Source organism: Corvus hawaiiensis, chromosome 4 (assembly GCF_020740725.1).
Source record: "Corvus hawaiiensis isolate bCorHaw1 chromosome 4, bCorHaw1.pri.cur, whole genome shotgun sequence".
Taxonomy (NCBI): domain Eukaryota; kingdom Metazoa; phylum Chordata; class Aves; order Passeriformes; family Corvidae; genus Corvus; species Corvus hawaiiensis.
Genome location: NC_063216.1, coordinates 32,618,706 through 32,637,912, shown reverse-complemented (window position 1 = coordinate 32,637,912; position 19,207 = coordinate 32,618,706). Strand labels below are relative to the sequence as shown.

Below are 19,207 nucleotides of genomic sequence, written 5' to 3'. Positions count from 1 at the left end.
GCCCGCCGCCCCCGGCCGCGCCCAGCGCCGCCCCTGCGGGTCGGAAGTGAGCCGAGCTCGGGCCGCCCCCGCCCCGCCGCCGAGGCTGCCGCCGTCGCTATGGAGTAGCCGCGGCAGGACGGGGCCGGAGCGAGAGAGGAAGTCGGCGTGACAGGCGGCCCGCCGGGCCCACAGGGCGACGGGCAGCCGGGCGCTGCGCCGGCAGCTTCCCGCGGGCTCAGGTGAGAGGCCGCGGCCCGGGGCGGGAGCGGCTGCCCGTGGCCTGGTGGCGCTGCGCGGGGCGGGCAGGGCCGGCCGGCTCCGCCGGGGCGGCGGTCTCGGGTCCTGGGTGCTCGGCACCGAGGGCTGGAGGGGACGGACCGCCCCGGAGGCTCGATCGCCGCGCGGGCAGGGTCGGGCGGGGACCGCTGAGCTGCCCGAGCCGGCGGATCGGGTCACCTGCCGCCTGTGGCCGCGGCCGCCGCCCGCCCCCCGGCGCGCTGCTCCGGGGTGCCCCGCGCAGCAGGGAGCGCAGGCACCGGCCCTGCGGCGCAGTGCGAGTCCGCTCTCGCTGTAAATAACAGTCAGTACTTTGTCCGGGAGGGCTGGCCCGCAGGAGGCTGACCCGGGGTTTGTGCAGCGCGCGGGCTGGGTTTCACCTATCACCGGGCGACAGACAGAATCCTGTTCATGGATCTCGTTCCCTGAGGTTTTGGTAGGGATTCAGCTGAAGCTCAGTACCGAAATGGTGCATGAAAGTTAAGAAGGTGATGTGTAGCGAGAGCAGCTACACCTGGCACAGTGCTTCATTGCATTTGACCCTCTCGGGTTTTTTTGTAACAAATGCAAAAGACTGGTTGTGCCTGAAAAATGCTGGGGTTTTGTCCTTTTGTTTGCTGTGACTCAGTTGTTCCAGCACTTACTTCTTCTGTGAATTGATCCTGGCTTGGGGCAGATGGATAGGATGCGGTTGGGTGGCATGAAGTAGCTGTGCGCCAGCCTGCTGTCTTGGTTCCCAAAGAGGAATCCCGGCTTGTTATAATTCAGAATAGTGGTAGTGTATGTTGTACTGCTGTACGGTGTGCACCCATAGCCATACGTCAGATGAAGCTATGAATTAGTTTGAGGATAAATTGATGGGTTTACATTAAGCAGTTTTCTTTATATGAGTGAGAATTGAAAAATGGTGGACAGTCTTTGTTTCGGATTTCAAAAACCTATAGTTAAACATTTTGAATGTTTTGCCTCATTTCTTGTTGCTTACTACCTTGCTAAGTGATGGTTCTCATCATGCTGCCGTATTGTTGCTGATGTACATCAGCATAAAAACCATTACTGATTGTGAGAGGCATTCATAAAAAGAACATATTGAACATTCAGAATTTTTTAGGATTAGTTCCAGGTTTTGTGGACTTGGTATCAGTAGCATTAATATAAAATTCAAACAGGAAGAAATCAGAGTTCTTAAACATTTATTGTATGTCCTGTGTTGCTTGTCCAAACACTGTTACCTTTTAGATTTTGCACTTGTCTCATTTATTACCTTTTAACTTGAAATGCAAATTTCATTCTGGATGACTGACTTTATTGCCACTTGGTTATTAATTTTTTCAGAAATATTAGACCAGTCTTAACTGAATAAATGAGTTTTCCTGCATTTGAGAACTAGACTTGCATATTTCAGATATGGTAACCTTGTTGTGATTTGTGGTATTATAGATACTACCCAAAATAGGTATTTGTGGTGGGGCATGGATTTTCTAGGTACGTTGTTCCTGTTGACATGCATACAGTTTTTATTGAAGTAGGTGATAGCAATTGTTTTTATAAAGCAAAATACACTATTTTAACTTACAGTCAAATGTTGATAAGAAGATTTCTACAAATTTACATTTAGATGGATGTAAACTTTAAACCCCATCTGCTTATTGAGAAATAAGTTTCTTGGTACTCCTTGTTAAGAAGCTAAACTAAACAATAGTTTTGTCTACTGTCAAGCTGGAGAAGAACAGGCTGGACAGGGTCTACCAGGCTTGAATTTTAAATTCTAACGCTTCAGATACTGAAATGCTGTTGACATTCTCACCTAGTGGCTTTTCCAGGCTACTCACTGCAGTTAGTCTGTTACCCACAGCAGTGGGCACTTCTGATTTAATGAATACTACACCATTTTGCCACCATCTGTGTAAAGAAGCTTCCTTTTAGACTTACACAAAGGAATTTGAACATGCATGCACATGCATTTTCTTTGTAAAATTTCTGCAGTTAATTTTGCAAAGTGTTTTATTAGTTTTGAGAGTCCTAACATAGGATGATGTTGCATTGGTACTGGAGAAGATTTGATGGCTGGGAGCGAACAAATCAGTGGAAAAAGCACAAGATCTGAACTCACATAAATTAGGTTTGGGATTATCTTAAACTCATTAGGATTGATTTTATAGTCTTTTAGCATATAGAGTTTGCCCATAGAATAGCTGCTGAATAAAATCTTTGAGAGCTGGAAATGCCTATAGCTTCTTTTTTGGATAAGCCATGATCCTTGTTTGTACCTATTAGGTTAACGAAAAGTTCCTTTCTACAGGGGGTATTAGCCAGTGTCCTCATAGCAGTTTTGTCTAGGGCTGCACAGTTAGGACTTGCATGTGTTTTTCAATATCATGAATCGTAAAGTAAAATTAATTTCTTGTAATAATAAAATGTCCCACACTTAAATAAAATAACTTAATAAAGGAATTCTGTGTTTCCACAATTTATTTCAAGGTATGTTCTCAACAAAACACTAACTAGATACCAAATAAGTATGTAGTTATTCTTAAGATTGTCTTGTAATCTTAAGATTGTCATATCTAAAACTCACAGTCCCCATAATTAAGACAAACTCCACCCTTAACATGCTTGTAGTAACGTCTGATTCTGCTCTTGAGTCACTCTGTTGAAGTCATAACTACTGTATCTGATTTAAGTTTGAGTATTTGCGGGATTGAGACCTGTGCAGCTGGATTCCTGTCTTTTTTAAAATATATTTTCTTAAAATTCCTGGTGGGGTTCATCATTTAGTAGCATGAAGTTGTGTCAGTTCAGCTGACATGGAAATTGGAGAAATATCTATGGCGCCATAGCGTTTGTGTGTTCCTGCATTTCCCTAGGGAAGAATACTGAAGGTGGAATATAACTGCACCAATAGTCAAGATAGAGCAGCATAGCTGTTCCACATGCAGCACTGTGCTAAGGTTTGCTTAGGGCTTGGCTAATACTGTTATGCACAGCTGCACTGGAGTGAATTGTTCTATGACACAGGGAACTTTAAAAGAAGTTCTGTTTAGTATGTTTATTACCTCTTTTGTAAAACAGGTCTATCTTTGCAATTGAAACCTAATCAGACTATTTGTCCTGATTTGTAGTGGAAACAAATCTGTAGTACCAGGGAGAGAAGGAGTGCGTGTCCAGGTAACGTCAGTGTGGTTGATTTTGGTTAAGTTTGACTGAAGTATACAGGTGTCTTTACATCTTACTTGAGAGACTGAAGAAATCTCTTTAAATGTTGCTTTTGAATATACTGCATAATACTGAGTCCTGGATATAATTTCTTCTTGCATTCCCTCTTTGTCTTTGCTCACACAGATAAGGAAGATGAATTTCTATCTTCTTTTTTTTGCTTTTTGTTTGCTGCCTTCATTCTTTCTTGTATATACATTATCAGAGAAACAATTGTATAAATGGGATTCAGGCTTCAGAACTTGTATCTGGCAGAACAGACAAGTCAGATTTATTATGAAAATATAGAAAACTCTGGAAGTACACACTACAGGGGAAGATGAAGTAAATCGGAAGCTGCCACAGTCTTTTAGCTCTTAAATTTGAAAGGTGATATGAAAAAAACTTCCTTGTACAATTTCAGTAAAGGATAAAAGGATGGCTTCTTGTTTCCTTCCCCTGCACTTAAGACTTAGGTTCATTAATAGTTGGATCATACAAATGGTAATGTCAGCAATCTGATGGGCAAAATACTGCATTTTGAGCTTGTCTTTTGAAAAGCAATGTGTAGGAAGGAACACGTTTGTTTTTTACTTGCTGTTTGTATAATACACATCCATTATTTTGCTGGCCTGGGATCTTAAGCCATCCTTCACTTCAGAAAACTTTAGTTCTGTGAGCACTGGAATTAAAGGAGTGTTTTTCCTCAGATTTGTTTCTCTTTTTGATGGATACTCATACACAAGGTGTGAACCTTTCCTGTCGGGGAGGCAGTGTATAAATCCTCTGCATTATTAGATTACTGTTTTCAAGAAATGATTGAATTTCTCAGTCATTAATTGCTTTGTTATATCCAATGAAGAACAATCAAGGGATTCAGAAGTTCCTGAAGAGTAGAAGCAATGACATACAATCCCATAGGCATGCACCCACAGATACGTGTATGCAGTGTGAATATGTATAACTGCAAAGCCCTGGTAGTTACATTTCAGTATTCTTTATGGGGGTTGCTCCTGTATCCAGTTGGATCCTTGTTTAGAAGTTACAGTTTTCAACTTGTACCTTTCATTAACAGAAATTGAGAGGACTGTGAAAAGTTTCTTTTCTTGTCTTTGTAGGATAAGACATTGGTGCACAGTTGAAACCATGGAGTCCATGCTGAATAAGCTGAAGAGCACTGTCACAAAGGTGACAGCTGATGTCACCAGTGCGGTCATGGGAAATCCTGTTACCAGGGAATTTGATGTCGGGCGACATATTGCCAGTGGAGGTAATGGTCTTGCTTGGAAGATATTTAATGGAACTAAAAAATCAACAAAGCAGGTGAGTTATCAAGTAAAGACTTAAGTTTATAAACAGTAGATGACAGACTGATAGGTAGCAGTTGGTAAGTGGCAGTTAAAATCCAACTGGACTAATGTTAAAGGTAGTGAAATGACACAAAGAACTCAGCTCTACTTAAGTACATTATTCTCTGCTATATAAGTGATACTTGCTTTAAGCCTTCACTGTTGGAGAAAGAAGTGGTTCTGCATTCATATCATACAATTCGGAAACAAGATCAAGGATTCATCTGAGTTTAAAGTGATCTGACAAGAAGGAAGAAGTTTGCTTTAACATGGGTTGGTTTCTCAGTTTTTTGCACCTTGCAGCTTTTTATTGGTAACAATTCTTTTGCTTTTATGGTCTAAAATAATCATGAAGTGTGTCATCATTTGTTGCCAGCAGAAGACACTGTAGTTTTTTGCTCAGCTACCATACAGAAATTGAGTGGTTAGAAATGTTAAGTCATGGGATTCTGTAACAGGAAGGCATGGGATAGAGGAGGAGGTTGTGAAGGAAGTTAGTTATGCTTTCCCTGTGCTGCTTTCAGATCAGTATTCCCGTTTAGTTTCCCTAAAGTATTAGGATTTAGAGCGCTAATATACAAACTTTTGACTCACTTGAAGTCCCATGTAAAAATGAACATGGGACTGTGACTTTGGAAGAAGGTTTGCCAAAAACAGAGTTTAAGAATTGTTATTATAGAAAATTATTTTGTTACACTGGAGAAATGTGAAAAGTCTTTTTTCAAATTTGGGGAGGAAATACAATTTTCAAATTGTAAATAGAAGTGTTAATAAATTATGCTCTTTAGTTAAACTTAATTCTGAAGTGACGTGAAGTCACTTAGACAATGCATCAACTTGCTGCACAAGTACCAAAAAGAAATGGACATAAAGGAATAACTTTGGAAAACGTTTATACAATCTTTTAGATGATAGGCAAATAAGCAGTAGCAAATAGATAAGAAATATAATACACAGAACAAATAATCTGGAAAGAATGTGTGATCTGATTCTGTAGGACAGAGTCTGAATAATGTTTAATCGGGTACTTTTGCCATGTTTTCAGGCATCTTTTTAGCTGTTGCAGAGCTCTGTGCATCTTTTATTTACTGAATTTACTCAATATACCAGTTGGTTAGGGCTTTTTTTTGGTCTTACTCAGCTATACAAAGAAGTAATTGAAAGCATTGAAAGTATGGTAATTTTGATAGGCTTTATGCAGTCTATGTGCCCAGTAAGCATTTGACCTGTAGCAGGTATATCTTTAAAGTCTGGAGACGTTTAACAAGTTTCTTTCACTTGTTGACAGAGTATATGTAACTAGGTTCCTGTTGATCACGTTTTTCAAGCCTTGAATGGATGTTCTGACCAATTACAGAGTTCTAGTTCAGGTGCTCCATGTGGTCCTGCAATACCTCTATAAACCCTAACTAACATCTGTGCAGTTGTATGTCATTATTAGTAATTAAAAATACCGCAGCAGTTGTACTGCATGGAATTTTAGATGGCTGGTGTTTTGACATGCAGTTACCATTCATTATTAATATTACCAGTTAGGTAACATCATGTCAACATTCACTTTGCCATTGCAAAACAAAACTGTGCAGCAATATGGTTTATGCTGTGTTGTGCAATATATCTGTTCTTTAACGTGGTTTTTTTATTTCTTTCCCATGTACCTTCTGAATGTTCTTTGGGCTGGCTGTCATTTTCCAGGTGGTAGCAGTCACTTTTGTGCAGTGTTGCACATATTTGCTGTATTACAAGTATGTATATCTAGCTTGAAGCTACAAGCTTTTTTTGCAGTGTGTATTATAATCAGACAAACAGGTTGTAAGGGCTTAATTACCCCTGTTGTTGTCACTTTACCACAACACTTTACCAATAAGTCATTGTAGCCAGATAAAATAGCTAAATTTGGAGGTTTTAACATTACAGCAGTAGATCCCATCAGAAATCTTTGTTTTCAGGATTATTTTTGTTCCTATTTTAAGTCAGTGGGCAGTTACAAATATTCCATCTCTGGTGACAGTAGATATGTATGATTTTATACTTCTTTTCCAAATTCTGCCTGGTTCCTGCCTTGCTGTTCTTCCGGGATTTCTGAATGTTTATTTTTTATTATTTTTTAATGTACCTTGCCTTTTCTTGCTTACTTTGTAGGTGACTGAGTAACAGCCTCAAAGAACGTGAGGAAGTTACTTACTTGTGTACATATGTTTATCTGGTGTTATTTCATAGCTGATTTGCTGCTGTTTGTTTGAAACCTTTATGAGTCACTCTGGTTATTGATCAGTGTATAATTTTACAGTATGTATTTCTGCTCATCTTGGATTTACTAACTTGGACTTGATGCACTTACACTTTTTCTGGCATAATATGGCACTTGTCCCTCTGCTTAGAAAGTGCAATCATAAATAGATAGGAGAAGGTCACAAAGTACTTGCTGGCTCACTTGTAAAGCTAGCAGAATTCAGAAGGTAATGGTTTGTGCTTCAAAACTACTGTACTTGTGTTTAACTTTTCTTGTGATAGTACTAAATGGTAGATAGGTAAGTCAACTTTCTGTTGTTTTGGCTGTGCGTATACGCAACTTTCAACTTAAATCTTCCTGTTATTAAAACTTTGAAGGCTGATAAATTTTTGAAACAGAAATAATAGTTGTATTGTATACCTTATGACTGAGAGAAACTCATGGGGAAGTAAGGTTATGAAAAAACACTGGCAAGCTTATAAAAAATAAAACCCCCAAAAGGGAGAGAAAAATCTTTTTCTGGCAAAAGACCAGAGTAATATTGGAGTGCTTTCCAGTATTTTAGTTCAGTGACTATTTTGCTTATTTCAGTGGGAGGCTGTGATAAAATATGTGTTTGCATATTGGGTTACATTTGATTTTTCATGTGAAATCTGCATGAGTGCCTATGGGTAAAATAGAGGACAAAAAAGAAAGGGAAAACAAACAGTTTCTAAAATCAAGCATTTTGACTGCTACCTTTAAATTTCCTTTCATTTTATGTTCACGATTTAGTTTTTAACATGATCACATTTAAGATTTTTTCCATGAGAGTGCTATATCAATTCAGTTCACAGGATAGATGGTGAACTGTATTTATTAATTTTTTTGTGGAGTTTGGATTTTTTTCTTCTTTTTTCCGTGCTTAATCTCTGTCATTATTTCTTCACCCTATTTAAAATGTTAGGATTTGAGTTTGTATAGTATTCACCACTATAGTGCTTGAATGTTTTACAGGTTTTGTTAACATAGTTTCTCGGTATCCAGTGAGGTGAATAGGAAGACGTACTGTTGTTCCATTATCATTGCATATCCACAGCTTTTAGAGTGTTTACTTCAGAAATAATTTCTAGTTTGGTTTGCGTCTTTATTGACACACAAACCCGGTGTGTTTTTGAATGCTTGCCTTCCTCTTAGGGTCAGGAAAGAAAATGTGATATGCTGTGGTTCTCTGGTTGCTTTTTTCCTGTTGGAAAAAATTATTTCTCTCTCTTTTTCCCACTTTCAACCTTCTCTTTTTTTAGGAGTTGCATTGGTTAAGATAGAAGCAGGATTTTTGCATTCTCTTTAGTTTATAAGATGTCTATGTGGGTAAATAAGGACACATATTTTAAACTATCAACATGTGTTTCGAACTGGTGCATGTTTCATAAAAATTTCAGGATTGCAAATAGTCTGGGAGGATGTGGCAGGCTGACCCTGGCCAGCACCCACACAGCTCTTCACTCACTTCCCTATCCCTGGCAGGCTGGGGGCAGAAAATAGGAAGAAGAAAAGCAAGAAAACTTGAGCTGCTCTGGGAGGGCAGCCAAGAGAACAGCTGTGTGAGGTGCCCTCAAATCCACCATCTGCTCAGCCTAGTGGTGGGGCTGAGACAGAGTAGGAAGGTGCAAGTATTAGGGACTCTGAGAAAGATTGACTTGTGGAGGCACACCCTGCCGTACCGCAGATAAGTGGACCCCTCCTCCACGTCACAAGAAGCAGTGGATGCCCTGCTGTCTCACCACCAGGCAGAAGGAGAGGACCTTAGAGATGGAGGGGAGTGGAAATGGGTTTCTGCTCGGCGTGGCAGGCGAATTCTCTCCTGACCTACCTCACCTTCCCTTGGACAGTAGGTGTGAGGCCCTGAAATCTGAGGAGCAGGGAAATGAGAACGTGGATGAAGGTTCTTCCAGGACGGAGGAGTTGCCTAGGGCAGGGCAGCCTCCCACATCACAACCTCCTCCGTTAAGAAGACAAGAAGTTTAGTAGTCATTGGTGTCTCCCTTTTGAGAGGAATGGAGGGCCCAGTATGCTGACTAGACCCAATCTGTAGGGAGGTGTGTTGGCTCCCGGGGGTCTGAGTCAGGAACGTCATGAAGAAGCTTCCCAGTCTGGTGCAGCCCAGTGGTTATTACCCATTACTGGTTTTTCCAGGTGGGTATCGACAAAGTCCCAACAACAAGGCTACAGAGAGTCAAGAGGCACCTAATGGCCTTGAGTCAACTGGTTAAGGATCTGGAGCACAAATTGTGTTTTCTTCTGCCAGTTGCAGGGAATGAGTTTAAACAAAGCGTGCAGGATTGCAGCAAGCACCAATAGAACTAACTTCGAGCCATCATAAAACATTCAAGCCATAGCTGATATTCACTTTCTAGTTCTCTTCGCTTGTCATCAAACAGAAGTTTTTTCAGAAATGCTGTCTTAGTTTGAAATTTTGTTATTGGTCAGGTACTGCTCAGTGTATGTCTTCCATCCCCTGTTACTCTTCTCTGCCTTGTGCTAATGTTTGATCCATCACACTTAAGAGCTGGAGCAGGGAGCCAGTATGGATAGAAGCTGGAGAAATGTACTTAGTTGAGTTAGTTATAAATATTCACCTGCTAACAGCTTAATGAAAATAGCTAAAAAACAATTTTTTGTGTATTGGGCTGTTTGGATAGCCTATTTCTAGAAGCTTGTAGGGGTTTTCTTAATTAATAATATAGCTGTTCCTGTGAGATTTTAATTAGAGTAATGTTTATAACGTGCAGTAAAAGAGCATACGTTTCCTCTTGGGACTGAAAACTGTGTTTTCATGTTATTTTCTACTGCTTTCTAACCTTTATTATTATTCATAATGCTGTTGTAGCAGTATATAAAAGTCTGTTTCATTATAAAGTTTTTAATTACTTTTTTCGTCAGTTGATAGATTTCACATTAATGACTTCCCAGATGGTGATGTAATCTAATTTTTATTTTACATCGACCTCTGTAATTTCAAAGTTTCATATAAATTTCTTAATTTTCTCCTGGTCCAGTTGCAGACATTGGAGAGACTTTCTCTGTTTTTAACATTTTTGTGACTTTTTTTTACACATGTTGAAGCATTACAAAATTCTTAGCATTTTATCATATGAATGGTCTGATCAGATTAATAGATTACAGTGACTATTTTGTCACATTGTACTGGTTTGGAGCGGAACACTGAGACAGAACCTGGTTTAATAAAGCTCCACTTGATATATATAATGCTCAATGACCGCAAATATACTTAGAATATTTTGACTATTCATAATTGATATAAGTGCTTTCATCTACTTAAAATCAAGCTGGTTTCTGACTGTGGATCTGCTGCTTTGTCACTGTGTAGATAGGTGTTACAGTTTACACATTACTGTTTACACAATAAAGGAGCATTAGTACCTTAACTCTTAAAACATGTATTTCAGCGTTTATGTACAGTAAACTCTCCAATAACTGGGACTAAGTAAGAAGAACAAGTTTCTTTGTTTGGTTATTGTATTAGTGGGATTGTACTGTTGATTCAAAAACACACGTTTGTATGTAATTGTGTATAGGCTTGGTTTTGGCTGTGTTATATACTGAGTGAATTCTGTTGCTTATTTGCAGGAAGTGGCTGTTTTTGTCTTTGATAAGAAGCTGATAGACAAGTACCAAAAATTTGAAAAAGATCAGATTATTGATTCTTTAAAACGAGGTGTTCAACAACTAACTAGGCTTCGACATCCTCGACTACTTACTGTTCAACATCCATTAGAAGAATCCAGGTAAGCTGTAGTGAAGTAGAGAACAGTTATTTTTAATCATTGTTTAGGTATTGGATGTAAACTATCTGGAACATTCAACACATACATCTGATGAGAGTCAAGTTTACTGTATTTATTCATATGACAGTGGTATTCACCCCACTCTCATATTTACCCCCCTCTTTGCCATAGAATGCAGTTCTGGTATGAAGCTAATAAATAATCTATTGCTTGATCTTAGTCCAGTTGCAGCTGTAAGGCTACACATGACCCTTACAGCATGAAAACTTGGTAGTTTAATTAATTTTGCTTTTATAGAACTCTCAAAAATTGTTTTCTTTCAAAAAGTTGTCCTTACATTTTGTTCCATGTGTAAGATGTATTTAGTACATGTGAGAGAAGGGATTTTTGGTGAATTCTAAGTGTTGTAGCTACATATGTGTTGGAAAGGTCCTCAAATGCCAGTCAAGGGAGACGAAATTCAGCATGTTCTTCCAGTGCTTATTTGATTTATGAAAGGTCAGTCACTAGGCACAGTAACTGGTTAGTCTTACAGATTTATTGTTCAGCCATACTGATAACAGCACACTACAATCTAGCAAAGAAAATCAAGGTTTCATGTTAAAATAGGAAGCGGATCCTGATACTACCAAAGATGATCATGAAGGTTTCAGGGTTTTTTTTTTTTTTTCCCAAAATAGGAAGGGGGTTGGACTAGATGATTTCCAGATGTGCGTTCTAACCCCAGCGATTTTGTGATCCTAAATGGTAGCCTGATAAGGACTCATTATATATATATGTATATATATATATATATATTCATTTCTGTGTTACCTTGAATTTTACCAGATGGCTTCTAGGAGCCAAGAATACTGTGGGAATGCTTCTTCATCTTTGCAGTGCCTGCTTTGAGACAGATTTCTTGGATTAAATTGCACTTACATATTCATATCTATCTTTCCTCCAGTACTAAACAAATTTCACATTAACAGGGGTTCAAAGTTGTCATTGTGCCTATGATTCAGTATGTCCCTTACAAAGGCCTAAGGAAGGTTAATTAGGTAGTTGAAGACAGCTCTCAGAACTCTACAACAGTAAATAAACTATTACATGCTAAATGGCCTAGGGTCATCTCAAGTTACAGTGTATGCAAGTGAATCCCAGAGCATACTTGAGGCTTCTTCCTAAAATTGTCACAGTTTTCCAGTTGACTCAGCAGCTTTTCCCCTGAACTTTGACCTTCAGAAGAAAAGGCTAAGATTCATACCTTTAAGAAAGCTTTGGTGGTGTTCTTGTGAAGCATTTAAGCCTTTTGAGTGAAATTAACAGTATGGTTACATCAGAGTTCTTGTTTATGAGCTTTTAGTAATGCCTTATGCATTTCTTCAGCTGTTTTCCATTCCATACTCAGCACACTCAGCTGCTGGTAGAGACACCAGAAGCACAAAAACCTGTACAGTTGCTTGCTGTGCCAGAAACTGATGTAACAAGTTTTTGGAGGAGATGAAAAAAAGAAAGGTTTACATAGAATATTTGTGTGTGTAGCCTTGTGCAAGCCTGCTGTAAGATTGCTTTAGAATTTCAGGTCTTTCCAGAGAGCTTATTCTTGAAGAAATCTGTCATGGGCTTCTGGCTAGACTGTACCTGTTCTCTTCTTTTTCCCCTTTTTTCTTTTTTTGTGTTTCCCCAAAGTAATATACAGTTGTAATGAACTGCTTGCAGGTCACCCATTATTCCTCCTTTATGAAGCAGATGGATACTTGGTATACCTGGAGGGCTGAAGTAGACATGGAAAGAAAGGCCATACTTTTCTGATGCTAGTGTATAGGTAGTTTTTCCCCTATTAATGGAATGTCTCTACTACAAGTTATTGGTATCCAACATAGTTATTTTTAATATAAATGTACATAATGCATATAATGATATATACCTCTTAACAGGAATTTATATAATGAGTAACTCCTTATTTATACTAAATATTTAATATGAATATGTTTATTTACAAATGGTCTTGAATGCCATTAACAATGCTGGAAAGCAATATTAATTTATATTTAACTCGTTACTGAAGAAAAGGATAAAAAAACCAAATTGAAAGTTAACTCATAATTCATTGCTAGCCTTTAAAAATAATAGTAGTGTGAATTGTCCCTGATCATTTACTAGACATTGCATTTGTTACATTGTTTTGCTGTAAAAAGCATATGCATTTTTGTCCATTGCTTTTATTTTTAAAGTGTTTTTATTTTATTACTCTGAATTTAATTTTGATATTATCCAGGAAGCTGTTAAAGCAGCTGCCCCGTATGGCAGACATCAGTTTCTGCAATATTCTGCTATTTTAATTAGGCTTACCACATCCTTCCAATATTGTGGTTTGGGCCCTTTTTTAATTAGCTCCTAAAGTAAAAAATAAACAGCCATTTTTTTATTCCCTCAAAACAGCATTAATCAGAGAGTTTATGTTATGAAAACCACCGAATAACTTTTCCTTGGGTATTTTCTGTAATCTGTGCCTTAACCATAACTAAATGGATAAGCTCTGTGGTAAAGTTGAAGTCAGACTGAAAATAAAAGACTTTGTCATTCTGTGTTCTGGTTTTTCCTTGTGACTATAACAGAAACAAATTTTATAGCCCTAGTCATATTAATAGAAATATGAAAGGTATATCATTAACAGAATGGTAGGGAGGAAACCAAGCAAGAAAAATTTCTGTCAGATTGGCTGACACTTAGCATTCGATGTATTTTACTTTTCTGTTGCTTTTCCTTTAGAGAGGCACTAGATAAAACTAAAATCTGGATGAATAGTAAGAGGTTTGCATGTTTCAGCAGCCTTATTTTGCTTCAAAGGTCAAACTTGTTAATTATTGAAATACTTAAAAAATATGTGATAGATTCATGCTGAGTCATGTCTTCTGATGTTTTTATGGAATGATCCAACCTGCCTATAACTTTATATTCAAAAATGTATCTTTGTTACTCGATTTCTGTTTTCTGTGTTCATACTGATGCAGTATTTAGTGTTCTTGTGAATTAATCACCCTTAAAGCAGGTATGTGTGCTACCATCCATGTAATGCTTTCTCAAAAAAATCCTTAAAAAACAATTAAGGAGTGAGTTGTAATGGCTGTCCAGGGCCTCCACTGATGTGCAGACCAGTATGAAGAAACTGGATGTAAAGAATGACTCTGTGTTGCATGAAGTTTGTGAAACTGAGACATACTGGTTGCAGGACCAATTTTGAAATTAGAAATTTTGAAGCACAGTGTTACAACCGGTCCGATTTATGTGTGGAAGTTTGCTTCATCTGTGCTTTTCAAACACAGGTGACACAAAGCTGCATAAACAAGACCATTAGTTTTTCATGAAGAAGAAAAATCGGTAAAACATGCAAACTGCAGTTCATATAACAAGTGTATTTGTGTTTGCAGCTCTTCTTTATCAGTTGGCAAAGTAAAAGAATATTCTGGTTCTCCCTTATATTAATTTAGTTTCTAATCTTTGTCTGACCACATTAACTATTGGTTCAGTTAGGGACACGTTAGTTTTAGGCATAGGTAGAAGTCTGATTTTGCAAGTTTTAATAGTAGTAAGAATTATTTGATCAATTTTTCTGTATCAGGACAAGAAAAGTATTATTTTTTAAAAAAATTTTATGAAGCTTTGTGTGAATCATTAGTGATTTATGTGAATGTTAGAGAATAAAATAACTTCATTCTGGTATTTTTTTAAACTGCAGATATTTATGTGTTTCTCTTTAGTGTAGTAGTATAAGAATTCAAAACCTGAAATACAGCATGACTTTCGGTAGCACCAGGTGCTTTGGCAATGTGTAATATGATGTTTTTATGGTTCTTTATTTGCAGTCAAGAGATATATTACATTTATGTACAAGAAATTTTTTAATGCATTTCCTATACAGGGATTGCTTGGCATTTTGTACAGAACCAGTCTGTGCAAGTTTAGCTAATGTTCTTGGCAGCTGGGACAACCTACCTTCTCCTTTGCCATCAGACATTAAAGAATACAAACTTTATGATGTGGAGACCAAATATGGTTTGCTTCAGGTATGGTACAGGTTGTCTTTATAATTTTCTTCTGCTTTTAGTATTAATGATTTTTTTTTTATAAAGTCCTTGAACTGCCACAGTTTTGTCTGCCTGTAGTAAATCAAATAATTGTGAGGTGGGAGATCATAGTGCCCTGATCACTCTTAAGTGTTAAGAGAGGATAAACACTGGAAGCTCTACTCTTTTTTTGCTTGTTCTGACATGTAAAGTAGAAAATTCAATTAATTTTTATTTTCCATGTAAATGTCTATGCTACAGCTGTCTCTTCCATATGTGAATCTTTTCTTTATGTTCTGTGGAGAACCATTAGCTCCCAGGTTTTGTTTGGTGAATATATTTATCAACTTTGTAAAGCATTTTTGTTCTTCTGAGATCATATTGTGGCCTGAGGGGAGAGAGGAATGCACCACCACACTTATGCTGTGATAGTTAATTGACATTAGTAATCTCACCTGCTGATTACCCATCTGTGTTTAATTTCCATCATGCATAATTTTTGAGGCGTAAGCTAAAATAGTGATGAAAAATTGTTTCTTAGTTAACTTAGGAATTTAACTGTGACAACAGAATTTTTGTAAATGTGTTATAGGATGTTTGGGGAAATATTTAACCTGAAATATTGATCTTTTATTAACAGGTTTCTGAAGGTTTGTCATTTTTGCATAGCAGTGTCAAAATGGTCCATGGAAATATTACTCCTGAAAATATAATTTTGAATAAGAGTGGAGCATGGAAAATTATGGGCTTTGATTTTTGTATCCAATCAACAAATCCATCTGAACAGGAGGTAATAACCTTTATCATCATTCAATTTCAAATTCAGGTCTTTATCTAAAACCAGTTTCATGATCTTGCGTTCCAGTATAGAATCACTTATTTAATATTCACCTCTGTGTTTTGTTGGCGGAAAGTTAGAACGTAATGGCACGGGTCTGGACTGAAGTGCTGCGTTTGATCATCCCAGAAAAAGAGCCTCAGTGGGCTCAGTGGAGTCACAGTAGACTAGTGACTGTTTCAAACAGAGGCTGGAGCCTGTGCCACTTCTGCTCACCTCTGTGTTGGATGATATGCAAACCTGCCTAACTTAGTGTGTTGCATCTACTCAGTGCCTGGTTGCTACCTCCTAAAATGAATTCTGTCATAGCTCATGTTTCCTCATTACCAGCAGTGCTTTGATTTTACATTACACTTCCTAGCTCTAATATCCAGACATAACTGCATCAGCTAATCACTCTAAGCTACAGACAGAGATTCTTAACAGTTTTGCTTTACTCTGTTTCTGTTTGATTCATAATTGAATTTGAGAGGCCTAATTATTTTTTGCTGCTTGGGTTTCTTACTGAAAATGGTCTTTAAAAATCCTTGATAAATGTACTTTGTTTCACTTCTCATACTTTTCTTGTAGCCAAAGTTCCCTTGTAAGGAATGGGATCCAAACTTGCCATCCTTGTGTCTTCCAAATCCTGAGTATCTGGCACCAGAATATATTCTCTCTGTGAGCTGTGAGACAGCCAGTGATATGTATTCTCTGGGAGCTGTAATGTATGCAGTGTTCAATAAAGGGAAACCAATTTTTGAGGTCAACAAGCAAGATATTTATAAAAGCTTTAGTAGACAGCTGGATCAGGTATTTGTTTGTTTTATGACTATTTGTTGATTTTCATATTTGAAAAGTTATTATTGTAAAATAGGTTTAAATATTGAGAACACTATCAGAGCTCCAACATAAACTATCTGACAATGGTATCTTACCTTGCATCCTGTTGTTATAACAAGGAAGAAAAACATAGCAAAATACGGGAAATAAATGGGAAATAAATGAGAAATAAAACTTATGTCTAGAAGAAGTTACGTGTACCAACTTTATAATCTAAAAATTGCATTTTTCACCTGATTTCTCTGTAAACCTGTTAAATTCTGGTCTTGGGAAATAATGCTTACCTGTTGGGGTGAACAGTATGAAACACATGGCAGTGAATTACCTATGTAGGACCACTGAGGAGGGCTGGGTTTAGAGTGATTTGATCACTTGACATGGCAGTTGGTATCCACTTAGCTGTCACTATTTCACATTCTTTGTGGACTGTGAATATTAACAGAAAAGACAGTGTCACAGTTAATTGGATCAGCTGACATAATGTCTGTTCATATGCAGGTTTCCTTTTGTAACTTCTTTGGGTGCCCAATTGCCATAGTTGTATGTACTGTGTTTTAATGTGTGTAGGCAGCACCTCAGATCTTGACATTTTCCTGTTTAAAAACATCATGTTTGTGTTCTCTGATAACCTGAACTACAATGGGAAGTTGAAAAAAAGAGGGATGGGACCTAAAACAGGTAGGCTCTTGGGAAACTGAGAAGGCTATGAGCAATCATCTAAAAGGGGAAAAGGGAGGGATATCAAAAGCATGGATAGAGAAACCATCAAGAGAACAAAGTATAAGCCTGTTGCATACTGGAAATAGTTATATAGTTTTCTGAACTCATGGTGTATATGCTTGGATTACTTACACAGCTGAGCCGTTTAAGCTCCGGTACTCTTCAGAGCATACCCGAGGAGGTGCGTGAGCATGTAAAGCTACTCCTAAATGTAGCCCCAGCAGTCAGACCAGACGCAGATCAAATGACTAAGGTCAGTCCATGGAAAATACAGTAGCCATAGGAAAGAGAGAAATTAGTGTTTGATTTGTAGAGCTATTTTAAAGTGTTTTCTGTTAATCATTTTAGTTGAAATGTTAAATATTTTTTAACCATTTAGATGTAATGTTAGTTGCTGCCAAAAGTTGTCCTTATCCGACATTTATTCATATGGAAAAAGTGAGTACTGAGACAGAATTTAGAAAAATTATTCAATGCAACACTGCTTTATTCCTTTCCATACAGTTGGAAGCTTTTTTATGCTAGGCTTTTATACAATTCAGTCTTTAAAATTATATTGGAAGGATTTGAAAGTGAGAAAATTATAAAGGGCAATAAATGTAAGGATTAACTTTTGGCTTATGATTTTTGATGTATTCTTAAATATGCAGAAGAAAAAAGTGTATTCAGACATTATTTGCCATAACAAAGCAAAATTTAATTGCAAGTAGGATATAATGTAAGTTTTAATTTGGCAAACTGTTGCTCCTGAAAGTAGAACTTAAAGCATGGTTCTTCCCTTGTCTTATGCCCCATTTTCTCCAATCTGATAGCCTTTCAGGTTCCTGCTTATAGATTTGCTTTGCTAAACAATTCTAATCTTTTGCTATGGTGTAAAAAAATGGTACGCAGAGATAGAAATCAGTGTTTTAACTGTTGAAAGAAATAGTGGGTGAAGAGAGGAGAGGAAACAGGTGATGGTTTTCTCTGCTGATATGCTGACAGATGGGAGTGAGGGAATTGGCAGATATTTCTCAGGTATCAGCTCAGTTGTCTGAAGGACTACAACAAACAAATCTCTTAAGTGGTTGTATTAAGCACTATGGTTTTATAAAGATGTTGAGTCTCTTTTACCATATCTACACTGCACACTGAATCATAGGGTAGAGGTATCAGAGCTTCCAGGGTTTTCTGGAGTTTCCAGGGGTGGGAGCCGGATGTGGATGACCTAGTAGGTCATTGTAACGTAAAACAGCATGGTTATTCCTAGGAGAATATTTATGCAAAGTTTTTATTTTTCATTACTTCTTTTTTGTAAGCAATTTACTGTGTATGAAATAATGTTTTAGCTTAGATACACATAACATGCATGAGTTTTTGAAAAATGCTAGGAAAGTTCCGTCTTAATAATCAACCTGTATCTGAATATTATACTACTTGATATGTAAAAATTTAATTTTCTAATTGTTAGTTGCAGACATGTTATTGTAAAGGCTTACTGTAGTGCATTGAAAAGGTAAATAGATGGTGGTATTTTGGAATTATTGTAGCAGTGTCAATGTTGTCCCCCTCCAGATGACAACCTTTTAATCTTATTTTTAGATACCATTCTTCGATGATGTAGGAGCAATGACGCTTCAGTATTTTGATTCGTTATTTCAAAGGGATAACCTGCAGAAATCACAGTTTTTTAAAGGACTACCAAAAGTTCTGCCAAAACTACCTAAGGTTTGTCTGAATGATATCTTGTAACAGCAAGTTTTAAAATATATGAACATCTGTTAGCATTTTGAGTCTTGGAATGCTGGACTTTCTGTAGCATTGTAGCATAATAGATTGCCATGAGACTGTCAGAATAGAGTAGGAGGAAATAAAGGGAGGTTAGAACATGCTTACTGTGGAAGTATTCCTCAGCAATCAGTAATACTTTAAATGGAAAATGGCAAATAACCAAATAAGGAACCATCATTTGCATG

The 19,207-nt window shown here is 37.6% G+C and overlaps 1 protein-coding gene across 3 annotated transcripts in view; it reads left to right on the top strand.

Moving 5' to 3' along the window:
- The first annotated feature begins 29 nt into the window (after window positions 1-29).
- Window positions 30-19,207, top strand: part of SCYL2 (SCY1 like pseudokinase 2) — a 37,276-nt gene continuing 18,098 nt past the window's right edge. For 2 of the 3 annotated variants that reach the window (XM_048300063.1, XM_048300060.1), the window contains exons 1-8: window positions 30-221; window positions 4,572-4,776; window positions 10,666-10,823; window positions 14,728-14,872; window positions 15,513-15,662; window positions 16,281-16,502; window positions 17,389-17,505; window positions 18,834-18,959. In XM_048300063.1, coding sequence (XP_048156020.1) covers window positions 4,600-4,776; window positions 10,666-10,823; window positions 14,728-14,872; window positions 15,513-15,662; window positions 16,281-16,502; window positions 17,389-17,505; window positions 18,834-18,959 — 1,095 coding nt within the window. In that variant the 5' untranslated portion in view covers window positions 30-221; window positions 4,572-4,599. The remainder of the gene's footprint in view (window positions 222-4,571; window positions 4,777-10,665; window positions 10,824-14,727; window positions 14,873-15,512; window positions 15,663-16,280; window positions 16,503-17,388; window positions 17,506-18,833; window positions 18,960-19,207) is intronic. The other variant, XM_048300062.1, reaches the window with a different exon arrangement.